At 46.0% G+C, this 13,169-nt stretch overlaps 1 protein-coding gene across 1 annotated transcript; it reads right to left on the bottom strand.

The window, feature by feature from the left end:
- Nucleotides 1-5,195: 5,195 nt before the first annotated feature.
- BAMBI (BMP and activin membrane bound inhibitor) lies at nt 5,196-9,699 on the bottom strand. Its single transcript, XM_005518705.3, has 3 exons — nt 9,520-9,699; nt 6,454-6,744; nt 5,196-5,997 (listed from the first exon to the last, which is right to left on the bottom strand). The coding sequence occupies exons 1-3, from the start codon at nt 9,593-9,595 to the stop codon at nt 5,579-5,581; spliced, it is 786 nt and encodes a 261-aa protein (XP_005518762.1). The 5' UTR covers nt 9,596-9,699; the 3' UTR covers nt 5,196-5,578.
- Between the last annotated feature and the right edge of the window lie 3,470 nt (nt 9,700-13,169).

The following is a 13,169-nucleotide window of genomic DNA, read 5'->3' as shown; positions in this document are numbered from 1 at the left end:
CTGGGCAGGACCCTGAGCCTGTACTGTTCCTCCCTCCCCATTGTCACAGCCAAGTGCCAGGAGGAGATTTAGTGCACCAATATTTTCCTCCCGAGTGACAAGAAGGGAATTTACATCTGCAACCGCAGGCCTTTGGAGTGAAAAGATCCCAAAATTAGAGACTAGCCTGGCACTTAGCGGCCACTCTGGCTACACCAGTGGCACTGCCGGGATGACAGTCCCCTGCCCCCCGGAGCCTTCCCCAGACAGATGCTAGTTCATCATAGTGCCACTTCTACCTTTTTCCTTGATTTGAAAACAGGTAAAAATTAATGTTAAGAGAAAGGCAAGTGCTCATCACCTTGCCCCTCCACAGACACTGTCCTGAATCTTTAATCCAATAGCTTACAAAGCAATTACAGAAGAGGCTCCATTCTTTACACACTGTCGCAAGTCAGTATTTTTTAGATGCAGCCAATAGCCAAGGGGAGCGAAATAATGTGTTTCACTCACTTTTCCCAACTGTATGGCCTTTGATATATTTAAGTAGTGTGATAACTAGAAAGAGAAAAATACTCAAAAATTTCAGTTTTGATAAAAACTTTAAAAATGGAGTCACCCTATATTCGTGCCAGTGCGGTTATTTTATGAAGTCAGGGCTGACTTGTTCTCTTCCTTTCTGCCTACAAGGAAAAGAGCACGGCTCGGCTGGGAGGCAGGACCTGCTTCCAGGCAGAAATATTTATTCAGTGAAAAGTCACATTTAAATATTGATGTTTCAACAGAAGTTACTATTTGTTTAACCAAATGTTATAGATTTGCCTAGACAATCAAAATGGGGAATAAAAAGCATGGTTTTAGGCCCTTTTAGCAACACTGAATGACTTAGAAACTGTGATGAGCAAATTCTAAATTTTTCAAATCCACGTGATTTGTGGCTCAGATTTCAAGATAAATTATTAGGATTTGACTTTGCAAGACAGGTGTTTGGCAGCTCTACCTCCCTGCTCCCTCTAGGAGACATCAAACCAAGCATTAAACTCCTGCGGTCTTGAAAGTTCAAGTCAAGGTGGTTTTTGTTTTGCTTTTCCCCCTGAAGGTCAGTTCAGGATTGAATCCTTTTGTCAAGGTTGGCTGGAGAGCAGAAGGCTCTGTTAATCTGCAGGCACTGCGTCTCCCTCCTGGCTGCCTTCCCTTGCAGTTTGTTTTACTTCAGGATTCACCCCCTGGGATTGTAAAGGCTGCAGATGAGGGTTAGAGGTGAAACAAAGAAAATGAGGTTGGGTGTTTATTTAGAGGGAGCCAGAATTCATAATGTTGGAGACACTTGGCCCCTCCCAAGAGATAATCATAATTTACCAGCACCTCTACAGCACTTGTTTTTACCCAGAAATAAAACACAGTGACAGATCCAAAATACTTCTTCCCCAAGTAGCTCCTAGAACCAAAACAAGAACTTTTTTTCTGCGAAGTGACCAGTCACTGGAACAATACAAATATGCTTCCAGTGATCTCCATGTGGGAAAGTATCTGAAAAAAGAAATAAAGGCAACTTTGCCTCCTTCAGAGACTTCATTTTTATATTCACTCAACTTGTGCCTAATTATTGTGGGGAGTTTTTGATAGTAGATGTTTTTTTCTTGGTAGATTGCCTTCTTATCCCTCCCCCTTTTTGAGGAGGAGGCCAAATTTTGCTTTCATTTATTCACTGTGGAACCCCACTGACTGGTAGCTAACAGGCACATCCCATCTCACAAGGCAGCCTGGTGATATATTTTCCCTTCTTCAAACCTTGTTTTAATTATTACAAGAGCAGCAAGAGAAGGTGCAGACGCATCCATTACACGTAAGAAAAAACCTTGCCCTTTCCCCAGGCTTTTTTTGGTGTTTGGCCTCTAGGGCATCATCCATTTGCAATGAGATCCCTGGATTTACAACAGAGCAAGTGGTTGTACAACAAAAACTGGATTCCGGGGTCCTGATAAGAGAAGACAAGTGTCCTGCGACCAGAGCCTGACCAGTCACCCCACCGCTAATCCGGCTGAACCAGCTGACATCGGTGGTTTTATGCTAAACACACCGGGGTGAAAAATGAGAGTGGCGCTCAGCTCCGGCAGCCCAGCTCCAGCGCTCTGCTACCAGAAGTGGCTGCTTACTTTCAAACTCTCTGCACAGGCTGTAATCACTCAATATTGAAACCAGATTTACAAGCTCTTTAGAGGAGAAGTTTGTGATTTCCAAAGCAGACGCATTTGGTATTTCAGAAAAAGGTCAAGCCCCCTGTGGAGTAAGGGGTTTTTAATAGAATCAGTTCAGCAGGAGTTAAGAAGAGACATACCAACCCAGCGGCTCGCAAAGCCAGGAGCGGCAGAGACATAAGAAAAGCTACAACCATTATTGTTTGGAAGAAAGAATCAGTGAAAGAGGCACGGGGTATGCTAAATTAAATCTTGGACATTTGATTTCATTTATTCCAAACCGAGAGACTTTCTCAGTTGGAAACAGAGGACTGTCCTTCTTATGCTCCCAGGCATGCAGGGGTTTCAAAGAAAGGAGTGTTTGTTATTGTCTGCGGGGGAAACCTGAGAGTGCTTAGCACAATGGCAAATCCAGGCTCTTAACTGAAATGCATTAAAAAGGATAGCCTTCGATTACTCTCACCTCTTCAGCCTCTGGCCAGGCTCTTCAGCCATTAATATTTGTCGCCTGCCTCACTAGGCTGGGTGAAGTGGCTGTCTAGGACTGCTTTGTTGCGTGCTGGTACAGCAGCCAGGGGCCGGGAAGCCCAGGGAACATCACTGAGGACTCTCCTTGCCACAGGAGGGCAAGGTTTCTAATTCCCACAAGTGCTGAGGCCTGCAGGCTATATAAGCAGCCACTACAGAAATGTCAATGATGAAGCCAGCTACTGCTTACTCCAACGCCCTTTGGACTCTGCAGTCAGTGGTTTCAGTGAAAAGATTTGGGGCTCATTCCGTAACTCACATAGCTGCTGCCAGACAGACATCAGAGCTCATAACACAATTTCCTGAATGTAAAGGCTTGAAAATATATTGGAAATCCAGATTTCATATTGTCCTGGTTTTGGCTGGGATAGAGTTAATTTTCTTCCTAGAAGAAAGCTGAGAAGACTCATAGCCCAGAAACTCCCAGGCCTATCATCCACCACACCCAAACTCCAAGTACCACACCAGGTAACAGAACCCCAGGAGATGGCAGCTGCTAACCCAAGCCCCAGCCCCAGCGCTCTGTGGCCCTGCTGCCATGACTGCAGGGGATGGCAAACAAGCTCTTTTCTTCTTTAAAGCATCTCCACTCCACAGCAAGGGGCCAATTAGAGCATCCTGGACTTACTAGTCTTTTAATGGCAAGCATAAATAGGCCCTTACGTATTCAAATCAGCGGCAAATGAGTGGTGAAGGTCACAGGACGCTTAAATGACTATACAACATGCTCCCTCTGATTGCTGGAGAAGGCACGTAAAAGGTTTAGCCATCAGATTTTCTAACTTGTCTAGTCACAGAAACTACTGGTGCAGCTACAGACAGTATTTCAGGTTTGTCTCTTTCAGCATCAAGCTCCCAGTCAGACATTCCCAAAAAGCAATACACTTGGCAGAGCAAACAACTGCCCTAGATTTTCAGATCAGTGCAAAGGAAGGTCAGAGCTCTTATAGGAAAGCAGCACTTTGAAAGGTCAGCCAGAAGACCACAGGCCAGATTCCAAGAGAGTTGTGGCCACGTAATTTCTTAAACTTCAGCAGTAGAAAGAGGTAGAAGAAATCAGACCTAATTCTCTGCATGAAAAGCAACTCTCCAGGCACGTTGAAATAGTAAGAAGGGTCAGCAGATTGAGGTACACAGATGAAACTTAATCCTTCTAAACTGCACTTTAATATTGCAAACATGGGCACAGTGAGACCTTGGCATTCCCAAGGCTCTCACTGCACTTGGCCCACATGAGTGTTTAACTGTAGGGTTAAATTTGCAATTTCAGTTCCTCTGTTTGCACAGCCAAGTGACCGACTTATCTCCAACAACAACCCTGCCACATCGTTTAAGTGTGCTTTCAGGAACACGAGCCTGTGACTTAGAGGGGCAGGTTTTCTTTGCTTACATCCCTTTGCATTTCAGCCTGCACATCCCAAAACAATCTACCACAGCACACAGGATCAGAGCATTGCTGCAAGGTTGCTGTAACCCTGTGTGTGCTGTCCCCTTCTCACTGCTGGCAACAGTAGGACTTCAACTTCACAGCCAGAACAGGAGGCAAAAGCATTTCTAAAGCTTCTTAAAACACAGATGAATACTACATTCTTGGCAGGTTCTGTCTTCTGAAGCAGCATTTTGGATGCTTCTTTCAGCATGATGTGGTTTCAGCCTTTTAAGTAAGTATACTTTCATTATGGTAGAAGTCTAATATAGCAAGAAAAATAAATACAATAAATTCCTTGACTAATCCAGAGGTTGTTTGTTTTTTAGCAACTAAGCATTGAATTAATGAAACTATCAAGTGCAGCCAACTAGCAGAAGGAGTAAGAAACAACTAAGTGCACAAATATTGGCCAGAAAGAAAAGCCACCTATGCAAGAATAGCATAAAGGAGGAGCCAAAGATTAAAGTACAGTGTTGTTTCTTCAGTCCCACACAAAACTAGGAGCATATGATACTTAGTTACATGATAGAAGAGTAAGGCAGATGCTTTCCACTGTGCCCAGAGGTGTTATAAACAGAAAAAAACCCAACCAAACCTAATAGGCAGTGTGGTTTTGGGGTTTCCCTCTCCTCCCCCAAAAAAAAGTTTGGGTGTAAAAGGTACAAGAAGAAAACAGATCATAGAAATAAGAATTGTGAAACAAGGGAAGACAGCCAGCTATAAAGAATTAGGAGTCTCTTTCTGACACATTTTGCACAGAGGAAGTCTTTCTTCATTAACAGAGGAAGAAAAAGTTATCACACAAAGCTTTGTAAGAATTCACTGAGGTTATGAACAAAGTGCAACAGCCGAGAATCGAGGATGTGGGTTCACAGCTACTTGAAGTATAACACAAATCTGCCACCTTCCTTCTCAAAACTACATGAATTCCTTTGCAGAGTAGGAAAATCGTCTGCTTTCAGAATCTAATTGTTATGCATGGCATTACATACACACCTTGATTTGTTTCCCACTATCGCCCACTAGAAAACCCATTTTCCAAAACAAAAGTCACAAGCAAGTTTCAGACAAAATATATATATTTTTAAAAAATCTTTACAATAAGTCAGGAAACACAGGAGCTTGCATACAGTTTATTATAATAAATCAGTTCTCAGCTCCCTACAGTTCAGATAACCCTGGTGACAGTGTTTACAACTTCTAACTTTTGCTTTCACAACTCTGAAGCAAACAATACATTTGAGTGTATTTTACTCTGTGCAAATAAGACAACTTTTGGAATCCTTCAGAAGAAATATCCAAGATTCTGTTTGCAGAGGTCCTTTGTTTCTCAAAGATGATTTATGAGAGTTTTTGTTTTAAGATAAAGTGCTCCTGTCCAGCAGAACCCAAAGGCCTTCAAGAGTTCAGAGAGTAAGTTTAGCCCAGATTAAAAAATAATTGGTCATACAAATTCCAGCTTCCCATGTCCGCTGTACATTCCCCAGTGGACCAGGGAAAGAATTTTATCATTGCTGAGGTCTGAATGTCTCATTTTATCACAGGTCATGCAGCAGTTCTCGTGACCAGTCACAGGCACCATGCATTCCAAGTCCAATTTTGCCACCTGCCCTTTTTTTGAATGATGTCCATGAAAACTGTAGTGCAAACGAGACAGCATTTGCTGTCGCTGATCCTGCAGTCTCTTGTTTTCACTCCTGAGCATCCTCAAGGCCAGCATGATAAGGAGCACCAAGATTAGCCCTCCAGCTATTGGAACAGCAATTACAGCTGCCCTGAACCATAATTCTTTTGAAGAAGTCAATTCTTGCACCTTGGTGATGAGATTCCTGCTGCTGTCGTGTTGATATCTGCTCCCTTGTCCTGCAAAGGGGAAAAATGTGAAGCTTGTTTCAGGATTTATATATCCACTATATATTTATATATATATATATAATCAAGTCCCTTAAATCCCACACTGACAAGTTAAAGGAGCAAATGCTACACCCTGCAGTATCTACAGAAAATACCCTGTAAAGAAAAAAACCAGTTTCCAAATCTGCTTATAATATGAAATTTCTTATCCCAATAGCCAGTTTAACTAGGAACACCATTGCCATTGGTTCTTAGAAGTCATGTCAAGATGGCAAGAGAAACTTCCAATATTAATGCAGACAAGAAAGTTAATTGGCTGAGATGTTCCTCTGCATCCAGCCACCTGCTTCTCCCTCAGGTGTCTCTACTTATATTAACAACTAAATAAAAGAAGATGCACAAGGTTTTGACTGTTGCTGGCCTGATGGCCAGAAGAGGGGTTTCACTGAAACTTTATTGCCCTACCTGAAGCATCGCCTCTGGACGGAGACAAAACATCGTGTAGTCCTCTGTAATTGCACATATCTTCATGACAGCATTCCAATGTGGACATGGTGGTGGTGGCAGAGTGGTTTTGTGCTTGTTTGGCTTGGCAGATCTCAGCTGTGCTTGCAATAGAGTCCAAGCAGCCATGAGTAAGTGGGGAATGTGTATTCTGAGGATCAAGCAGTCTGGAGAAGCAGGCGCTAAGCTCAGATTTGCACATATAGCCAGTTGCAACACAGTGTGCAGCATCACAGTAGCATCTGATTTCACCTAAAAAACAAAAATCATGCAAGAAAGGTAAGAATTTGATCCTCTAAGGACACCTCATATCCTTATTAGCCACACACATCTTACACCCAAACTCAGTGCCAGTTTTGAGGTACTTCTCCAGACTGTAGATCCACAAGAGCTGGGGCTGTTCCCATCACTGTACAGCGCCTACCTCCTTGTAACCTTAATCCCTGTAAAAGCCTTGGGGCACTTGCTTAAATGACTAGTACTGCAGTCCTTTGAATTAAAGCAAGAGCATTTCACTAAAACAGGGACTGGGGGAGGAAGGTCACAGTGGCTTTTTTTTCTCCAAGGTAAATAACTAACAAGAGCATTTTATAGCTACTTCCACTCGCTGTCAGCCGTTGCATTTAACCACATTTAAAGTGAAATACCAGTTCTAAAAGCAACACACACTCTCAGTCCTAGAAGAAAGTCACATCTATGTTTTAACCATTACTCCAGGAACAGCATCCTATTTTTATAAAAGTAACATTTCTTTTAACTGGGCATAAGCACACAACAAAAATACCAGGTTCAAGTATTTATGGGACAAATGAAAGAAAAATAAAATCGGAACTGCTGAATTGTTTATTACCTCTCAGTAGTGCGCCAAAATTTAAAAGGTTTAACTAACACCTTATAAAGCTATTAGCTAGAACCATTACCGTCTAAGTCTCTCAGTCAGGAAGATTTTACTGTGTGAAACTGAGCAACTATTTGTAATTTCTCCAGAAAATCTTTAAATAGTTATTCATGCAAAAAGACTTTTTCATCACTATTATAAAACAAAAAAAGTTGCAGTTAAGAGTTGCTCTGTTCACCAAAGACAGTGACTCCCAATTCAAATTTAATGTTTTTTAATGGAGTGAAACTGCAAGGCTAAAGGCTCCCCCCTTGCCTCTCCCCAATCTCACATGCAATCCAACATGCAGTAGAAAAGAGGAAACACTTAAGATTGAAAATCCTCTACCAGCTCTATGAAAAATCTCAGGAAACCTCAAAAATTCCTGAAGGAAGCGATAAAAAAGTTCCCTTCATAAAATTCTTCATTTTGTGCTCTCCAAACTGCTCTGGTATGAATTAAACACGTCCTGTGCTGTAGCAAAAACGTACTCTTTCTAGGCAAGTTGCAATTCAAATGTAATTCAATGTGCCATCGAGCCAAGGTTTAAGAGGAAGCCAGATTTTGGAGACATCCTTGGAAGAATGGACTTAAAACTACTTCTGGTGTGCCTACTGTACTAGCCACCATAGTAGCACCAAGGCTTTCAAAGTTGACTAAATAGTCAGATATCTTCCTCCTACAGTCTGAACTTCAAAAATCAAGTTACAGGCTTTCCTGCTGCCACCCCTTCTCATGATGTTACCTACCAATAATATCTTAAAAGAACTGTTCTGCAAGATGTTAAAAATCATCCTGACCAAGTTCGCTTCCCCTCATCGGGCTACCTTAATACTTTCCCCAAAATGCTACTGCAGGCTCCAGGCCTTGAAGTTCCCGCTGCTCTTTAATAACTCAGCTTAATAGAAGCCAAATGATGGACTGTCTCACTGTCTCCACTACAATTCCCTTGGGCTTTCAGACCAAGTAATCTAATTTTTCATGAATTCACACTCACTGTCATCCAGCATGTTACAGAAAAAGACTCAATCATTTTCTAAGCATTCTATATGAGGTCTCCCCCCTACCCCTCTGAAAAAAATAGTTTTCATAATTTTTGCACTGTTAAATCTAAGATACAAACATGGCATAGTACCAGAACTGGCAGTTCTTTCATGAGTCTCAACACAGTATGGGAATAAAGTGAAACAATACACATATTTTCATTGTAACCGTTTATACAATCACGTTCAAAAATCTAAATTTTAATGTCCTAAGACAATGTTACAAACAAAATCTGACAGGCTAGTCATCAGGTTAATTCAACTGCTTTTTAATTAAAGCCACGTTTTCAGTGGAACAGAACGGACTTTGTATTACTGTATTTCTGTCAATTCATAAAATTTCTTCCTGTGCTATGCAAAAGGCCAGAAAGGGTATTTAGTATTTTGAAACAGTGAACAATGCCCTTCTGTTCCCTCCTCTTTCTTGTTACTGTATGTAGCTATTAAAGAAAAATGTCTGCTTTTAGTCAAGATGGCTACAGGAGAGACTGCAGGCTTCTTTTAAAGCTTTTGAAGTCAACAGCAGCCAGGAGTCTGTGATCCCCTAATTATATCATTATCAGGCACATAGTTTCAGTATCTGCGACTTCACATCATTCAGTCACTCCCTGTTCAGCCTGCTTTGATGGGGCCAGCAGGCTCCCCCCTGCACGCTGCAAGGCTGTTATTTAGGGCTAATTACAGCCTTCCTTCCAAAATAAATAAATACCGTCGCACATCACCACCACGCTAACTTATCCTTTACCCTCCTCCCGGGAGCACGACGATTACCGGCAGCCAGCGGGTCGCCTCTGCCCCGGAACGTGCTCCCCGGGCGGCCAGACCACAAACCACGGAGCCCCGAGCCCCCACGGAGCCCCCTGTTTCCAGCGGGCGCGGCCGCCCCGCCGGGACACCCGCGGGGCCGTGACTGCCCGGCACCGGCGGCCAGGTGTGAGGGGAGGGACGGAGGGGCGGGAGGCACAGCCCGGGGGGCGCGGCCGCCCGCCCCGCCCGCCGCGGGGCCGCGAGACGGCGCCGGGCCCGGCGGCCCCGGGCACCCCGCTCCCTCCGCCGCGGACCACGAGCCCCGCAGGCGTCCCCGGGTGCCCCGCCGCGGCCCCTCACCTCTGGTGAGCAGGACGGCCATGGCGCACAGCTCCAGTTGCAGCCAGATGAAGATGTAGCTGGAATGGCGATCCATTTACCCGGCGCCGCTCGCCACAGCCCGCGGCGCAGGCACGGCAGAGCCGCCGCCGCCCGCCCGCCCCTGCCCCGCCGGAGCGCCCAAGCGCCGCTCGCCTGCGGGCAGAGCCGTGGTGCGGCCTCCGCTGCGGGCCGAGGGGACGGCCGCGGCTCTCTGCCTTCCCCTCGCTGCTCCGCCGCGGCCGCAGGAGCAGCAGCAGGAGCGGCGGCGCGGTCGCGGTGCCCGGCGGGCGCTGCCTCACTGGCACGGCGGCAGCGCCCCCGCCCCCCAAAAACGGCCGGCGCCGGGCGCGGACTGGGCCGCGCCGCCCCGCCCCCTGCACCGCCCCCGCCTCGCCATTGGCTGCGCCTGCCGGGAGTGGGCGGGGACTCGCTCCGCCCCGCCCCCCCCGGCCCCCGGCGCGACCCGAGCCCCACCCGCGGCGCCCCCGGGCGGCGGCGGCGGCGCCGGGCGGGCTGGGGGCGCCGGGATCGGCCGGGAGCGCCGGGATCGGCCGGGGGCTCAGCGCCGGGAGCCACGCAGCGCTGCCGAACAGCGGCCGCTGGCGGCACCGGGCGCCCTCGCTCGCCGCCTTAGGTTCGGAGCTCTCCGGGAGCGGGGGAACGGGCTCCGCCGGGTCCCCGAGATAATTCCCTACGGAGGCAGCAGCGCGGGGTTCCACTGAAAAACATCATGTTCTGACTGCGAGTTCAGCAGAGCCGCGATGGATGGATGGATGGATGGATGGATGGATGGATGGATGGATGGATGGATGGATGGATGGATGGATGGATGCGGAGCGAGGCGGCGGCCAAGCCCTCCTGCCCACGGTCCCAGCGCTGCCACCGGCATGGTCCCTGCCTGTCCGCCCCCGACCCGCAGGGCTGCACGAGGGTGCAGAGATGTTCCCCGAACAGTTCACTGCAACCGGGGCTTTTTTCCCGACGTTATGGAAATCCTGCGCTTGGCCTTGGCGCCGCGTGGAGCCGACAGCCATGGCTGGAACCGCGGTGCAGCTGGGGTGCCCATCCCGCCCCCCCTGCTGCTCGGGGGCTCCTGCACCTCTCACTCAGCCCAGTACGGTCTCACCCGCTGCTGGCACTAACACGCAGCAAGAGCAGGCCCGTGGTGCAGAGCTATTAGCGAATATACCCTGCAGTAGCTATTCTTCCAGCGTTTCCTTTCCAAGAACAGCTGTTGGGGATGGAAGCATGAGCTGGTGTTCTACCACTGAGCTTCAATACAGCTCCTGTGGGTCCCGTTTAGCTTGGACAGTTTTCCTTCACGTGTTGGTCTTGAAAAAAATGTGCCCCTTAATTAAAATAACTTTGCTAACTTACTTTTCTTCTCTATTTCTTTCTTTTTTTCTTCTTTCTTTCTTTCTTTGCTCATTATATTTTGTAAACCTTGATTTCTACAGCACAGACTGTTACCCATTTATGGGCAAAATGCTTCATATATTTGGGTCCACTACTAATATTAAAGCTGTTGGAGGATGTGTAGATAATAATAAAAAAATTACTTGAGAATTTTAATTTGAAATTTTTTGTGAGTCTTTAAAAACATTTTCAATAGGGGACATAATACCTCATGTTGGAGACATTCCTCTCTGAAAGAGAAAGGAGGAAATATGAAATCTGAGACTGAGATAACTCCAGTTTACTTTGGCAGAGAGGAACAGGCTGGATCTCTGACTAATTAGTGCTGATGCCATCACATGTTATAATGGTTTTACTGTGAGTCTTGTGATTTGCATATGTATAAGATAGATACACGTGTGCTGTGCCGCAGTCTTTCCACTTATGCTAGACATATTTGTACTCCACCACAAAGTAATTTTCTAATTCTTGTTTGAATTTAGAAATTACAAAAACAGCAGGAACAGCCAAGCCATATCTCCCAGTCTGGCACCAGCTATCAGACACTCATTTGCAAACATACAAAATATCATTCATTATAACTTAGAATCATTACAGCAACATGTGCAATTCTGCTTCTCCTGTTCCTATCAATGGTGACAAGCGCATTTAACAGATCTCATTTGTTACATGCAGTACCGACAGACTGGAAATGGCTTTTATTCATGGAGCCACATTACTGCACTAAGTAACATGAGAGACTCCCTGAGTATTATAAACATCCTGGCCAAGGGAGCAGAGACAGACTAACCAGAGGGCAATGTGCTTAAGATCAGTTTTGAACAGCAAATTTCATTGACAGCTGTCAAGTTTGAGTTGAGAGGTACAATTTACTGTAAAAAAATTTCTAGTTCTGTATGCTACAAGCGTGCATAAAATACCAAAACTGAGGGAGGGACAGCAGGGATCACTGACCAGCCTTAGATTCCCCAAAGCAACTAAAGACCCTTTTGGAAACCTGTGGATTGGGTCAGAGTGCCAGGAGGGTTTGACCGACTTACCGTGTCTCTTCACTCTCTGGCACACTGCTCAGAGAGACATGCAAGGATTGTGTGGGGTCCCCTGACATACTATAACGTAAACAAGATAATTCAGCTTCTGCAGTGCTAATTTGCTTTTGTTTTAGAGACAAGAGCTAATAGGGCTGGATTGGCCTGTAAAAAAGGGACAGGAGACAGACCCAGCACAAAGCAATAATAACAACATGTTCTGCAACCAGAAGGAATGTGGGATAATGACTATAACGAACCATCAAGGAAAGCGTCAGGAGCCTGAGGCCGCATTACATGTCTCCAGCAGCCATGGGAGAGCAGCCTAAAGCCTCCACTTGAATGGACTACAGAGCCTGTAGTCAGAGCCTGCAAAGCACAGGGCTGCTCCCTCCCACCAGATAGATACGTGAAGGCCTTTGAAGCCAACATGAACAGAAGGACCTGGTCGCAAAATCAGCCTCTGGGCATCTCACGGAAAGGGACTGCTTTGGGCAGCATCTCACAGGAGCACATTCTCTGCATCAGCTCAAAGCTCTGTAGCAGATGTGAAATCTTGTCTCTAAGAAGAAATTGCCAACTAAAACAAGTGATCCATCCAACGAGTCTTTGCAGGCCACACAAATGATGGTTTGATTCTTTTACTTCGTTTCAGAAGCCAACAGTTGCAGTGCCAAGTTTCTGGAAGGACTGATGAATCCTTCTAAAAGACCGATTCAGGTGAGCACCTAGTGTCCTGAACTATTCCAGAACAGGATTTCTCCTGACAGGCCAGCAAAAACTCAGGACAACACCTGCTCTTCTCTACAGTCACATTCCAGAAGAGGCTCAGGAGCATATGAGCAGTGCAGCCATGCAAGAGACTGCTTCCAAATGTCAGAGTCCCTCCAGTGAAGTGCCAAATCACATCCATCACCTTCTCCAGAATCTCCATGTGCCTGAGAGTCCCAGCATGGGCATGAGAGGATGGCCACCATGAGGGGTTTAGGCCTTTCCTGCATCAAGGAGGAAAATAAGACAAGTCAAGACAGAGATCAACCTTGCAGCATTTTCTAAGTACAGAACTTTGAACAAGAGAAAAGCTCTTCTCTGGCTATGGGAACCCAGCTTTAGAAAATTCAACTTCCTCACATTGTTTTACTTCTTTCATATATTCTCTTTCTCTTTTTCACATGGATTGTCACT

This window comes from Pseudopodoces humilis, chromosome 1 (genome assembly GCF_049639895.1).
Source record: "Pseudopodoces humilis isolate 2021_Gansu_Grassland_sample_001 chromosome 1, ASM4963989v1, whole genome shotgun sequence".
NCBI classification, from domain to species: Eukaryota; Metazoa; Chordata; class Aves; order Passeriformes; family Paridae; genus Pseudopodoces; species Pseudopodoces humilis.
Note: the sequence above shows the minus strand (reverse complement) of the source record. Positions and strands in the feature narration are given on the sequence as shown.